Source organism: Clavelina lepadiformis, chromosome 8 (assembly GCF_947623445.1).
Source record: "Clavelina lepadiformis chromosome 8, kaClaLepa1.1, whole genome shotgun sequence".
In the NCBI taxonomy this organism is placed as follows: Eukaryota; Metazoa; Chordata; class Ascidiacea; order Aplousobranchia; family Clavelinidae; genus Clavelina; species Clavelina lepadiformis.
In genome coordinates, this window is record NC_135247.1 from 16,612,338 (window position 1) to 16,616,275 (window position 3,938).

At 37.2% G+C, this 3,938-nt stretch overlaps 1 protein-coding gene across 1 annotated transcript; it reads left to right on the top strand.

Moving 5' to 3' along the window:
• Positions 1-756: 756 nt before the first annotated feature.
• LOC143469318 (placenta-specific gene 8 protein-like) lies at positions 757-2,089 on the top strand. Its single transcript, XM_076966972.1, has 3 exons — positions 757-1,122; positions 1,301-1,437; positions 1,593-2,089. The coding sequence occupies exons 1-3, from the start codon at positions 834-836 to the stop codon at positions 1,707-1,709; spliced, it is 543 nt and encodes a 180-aa protein (XP_076823087.1). The 5' UTR covers positions 757-833; the 3' UTR covers positions 1,710-2,089.
• Positions 2,090-3,938: the final 1,849 nt, after the last annotated feature.

The following is a 3,938-nucleotide window of genomic DNA, read 5'->3' on the forward strand; positions in this document are numbered from 1 at the left end:
TATGTAATTTCGTACGCTTGTTGGATCCTGCGAAAGACCATATGGTAAAAAATAAAGGTTAAGTAACTTATAAATGAAAAGAAACTGTCTCAATCACAAAAAAAGTTATGTTTCATAAAAGTCTTTCTTCAAAACAATTTTTATTTGGAGAGGATCGCTTTTACCGCAATAAAGTCGGACGACACGACTCATCTAAACCACTCAGAAAATTGAACGCTATAAGCCTATATTAACTGTTTCATAATGTTTTGCTTCTTTTTCAAAATGTGTATGAATTGGATATTGGATAACTGTATTGTATTTAAACAACGTCGTTTTCAGCACAAAATTGTATCTGTAAAAGCGACATCATAGTATAAACCAACCAGCACAATATTTCTATGTTGGTTGAACTCAGTCGTACACTGCGCTCAGAAGCGTGTAATGAAAACGTCAACAATTTGATATTGTTATTAAATCTGTCGCACGTGACGGTCACGAGATATTTTTGTGCGAATTAATCATTAACGAGCACATCATGACTCCACTGCATCAAACTGAGTAGACGATTTTACAAGTAACTTATACTTGTTAAGAAATTAGATTGAGTTGGATTGGTGTAAAGAACTTACAACCAGTAGCAAAGCCGTTTGCTTACGTTTCTACTGTAAAGTCAACAGTGAAAAGCCAACAACATTGGCAAGTTACTACAGTTAACCGTTAGGGATTGGTTTACAACTGTTCAAAAGGCTTAACTGGCTTAGTGATGTTTAAAAATGTTTAATTTTGTTTGCAGTTCTTAAATTTGTAGTTTGTTAACTATGTTTGCAACCTTGACACTGTCCTAAATAGAAATGACAACCATGAGCGATAACGATCCTAAATACCCCCTTCTACAAAATGAAGAGACAGGACAAAGCGCTTATCCACCGTACCCTCCATCGTACGGCAGTGGTGGCAATGCAGCAAATGGGCCTACATTTCCGCAGGGCCAATTTGTGAATCAAGTCGTACACCATCAACCCATGCCAATGGCCGCAAACCAAACAACGGTTATTCACAGTACTAGCGTCGTAACCACGCAACCAGCAGGAAGAATATGGCAAGCTGGCTTGTGCGACTGTTGCAGCGATTGTGGAGTTTGTATGTGGGCTTAACTTATGCATAGACCTAATCGACTAAACATTCCTTTTAGCATTTTTAAATCCTTCAACTTTAAAATAATGTTATCGCAATGCTTTCTTCGATCATATATCGTTTTTGGTAAAGGTTTTTGAGCGCAATATAAATGATAGAGTGAATAATGATTTTTGGTTTCAAGGTCTTTGCGTAACGTGTTGCACTTCATGCTACATGTGTGGATTGTCACGTCGTATGGACGAGAATTGCTGCTTAGGCTACTGCTACGGAGGCTTAGCTTTGATGAGAGCGAAGTTTAGGATTACTCACAGAATTGAGGTAACAATTGTTAAAGGCTATAAACGAAAACAAATGCAGCCTATGCATTTCGACCAGATAATGAAAAGTATTTAGAAAATTTTAATCATTATTTCGATTCTATGAAAAAGTGCTTAATGCCTTTGATATTGCCCAAAATTGTTTTTCCTATTCAGGGTTCTTTATGTGAGGACGCATGCGTTTCTGTTTGCTGCAACTTGTGTGTGATGTGCCAACTTGGCCGGGAAATGAACTTGGAAGGATACGACAAGAAATGTTGCGGAGTGTGCTAATATTCGGCTTGTTGAGCTACATTTTGTGCTATGATTTATCTCGTATAAAATTTCTGTGTTGAAATAAGTAATGCGGTAGCGGCCTACTCCTATAGGCAAATGTGTTTCTGCATTCAGTAACATAATAAGCTAATTAAGCCTTTTTTAATTACTTTGCTGCTCAAAAGCAAACTTTTATTGCCCATCGTGTATAATATAATGCGGTTGGGCTTCGTTTCCTTGCTTCGGTGTTCAATTGTTATCATCATTTCGTCAGTAAAGACTGAAAGCGGTACGTATGCGAAGCTGTTACACCTTGTCTATTTTGCTATGGTCGTATCATTGTTATTTTGTTAATTCTGTTAACAAATTACTCTTACATATAAAAGTTTAAACTGTTATTGGTGTGGAATCTGAATTTTTGTTCTTGGAATCATGGCCGGCCTTAACAAGCGTGGGGCCCAAAGATCCACTTCAAAAGTTCAGTGCTTCACAATTTACTGCAGAAAGATTAACACATGTTACTGAAAGATTTGCCACTGTCCACATCTTCCATTTATTCGTTATGGTAAACATGCGCTGCCTAACTTGTGATAACAGCATTGAATTTATGTTGTCTATGTTCTGATGATAAGGGCCATGTGTGCAATCGATTCGCATGGTTGCACACAAGCCAAGACAGAATAGAAATGAATTAAGGGAACAATAAAATAAACTGCTACACAGGAAAAAATAGTGACTGATAATAGTCCACAATTTTCATCATTGACTGATAAAATGCCACTTTCGTCCAAAAAACACTTCCCACGCCTTATTTTGGTCCAAGTACCATAAACCTGCCTACATACAGTTCGCAACGCTTTTTTATGGCTAACTACGCACCACCGATGCATTGGAAACAATTATGGCTAAATAAAACCCAGTGTACGATGTGATTGGCGTTAACTTCGTTACAAGTGCAAAACCAGTGGCTTAATGTCATTCGTGTCACGTAATATATTCAGCCACTTGACACAGTCGGAGTTACCGGCTTAATAGTTGCTGTTACCGCGATAAACACCACATTAATATTTAGATGGTGACATTTCGTCACTGTTTAAAACCTTTCTTATCCCTGCAATGCCATAATTTCATGAGATTTTTTACTAAATGCAAGGTTGTAAAAGGACGAAGGAACTTAAAAGTTTTCCCACGTAAGTACAGTACAGTAGGCCAAGATTTTTTTACAAATTTCATTACCCAAATTATTTTCCCTAAATGGTAAAAGCTTTTTTCAAATAATCCGGAAATGTCAACGCACACAAGTGCTACGAATACTTCATTCACTTTTCACAAAAAAATACGACATCTAGGCTAACAATCACAACAAAAATGTTCAAGGTAGGTTTGCTTGTTTGTGTTTTGGTGTTGAGGTAAAGCAAGTTTGATGCCATTTTGAGTTTGGGGTAGGGTCAATTACATAAACATAATCTCTGGGTTGAGGTTGTTTGCACCCAGACTTACTTTCCTTGGACAATTTTTATTTTTTAGGTTGTGCCAGGGAATTGGAATTTTTATCTCTTCCTGTAATTTTCAATTTGACAAGCGTAACGAAAACTAGAGTCGCGAACATGTTTCCGCAAATGGTTGTGGTAAAGTCGAATGGAATTGCATGCATAATTTGCATTCTGATAGCTGGTACAGTTTCTACAAATAAAGAGCTTCATGATTTAGCACACAAAACCAAGTTTTTGGAGAACTATGCATAAAGTATTGCGGCTAACGATTACATGCAGGCAAACTAACTGGCCACGAAAAAAGGAAATTGAGAGAAGTGGGTAGACCTGGAGAATATTTAGCCGGAAAGAAAAAAGTCTCAAAATAAGTTGGGAAGTATCCAACAATCCAACCAATGAAAGACAACTTTGCGGATGATGTCTTACACAAGTCTAGTAATACTTTCTTTTCAAACACCACACTGCAGAGATGGACCCTTGGTTACGAAATTTCGCTTTCAAGAATGGTTTGCATGAAACTTTCATTAAAAGGATTGAAGGTTTGTTGGCAATTCTGTTGTTTTTCCAGGCATTACATATGTGGCATTTTGTTTTGCGGCAACCGATTATTCCATTTTTTTTGTAAAACTTCATAACTTGTGGCAAGCAAAGTTATGAAACTTTTATTGCTGTTCAAAACAACTTAGTTTCAAAAGTTTTCTGCTCCGTTTGCAAGACTTCCTTGTAACTAATTTCGCCTGCCGGTGGTGAGTTA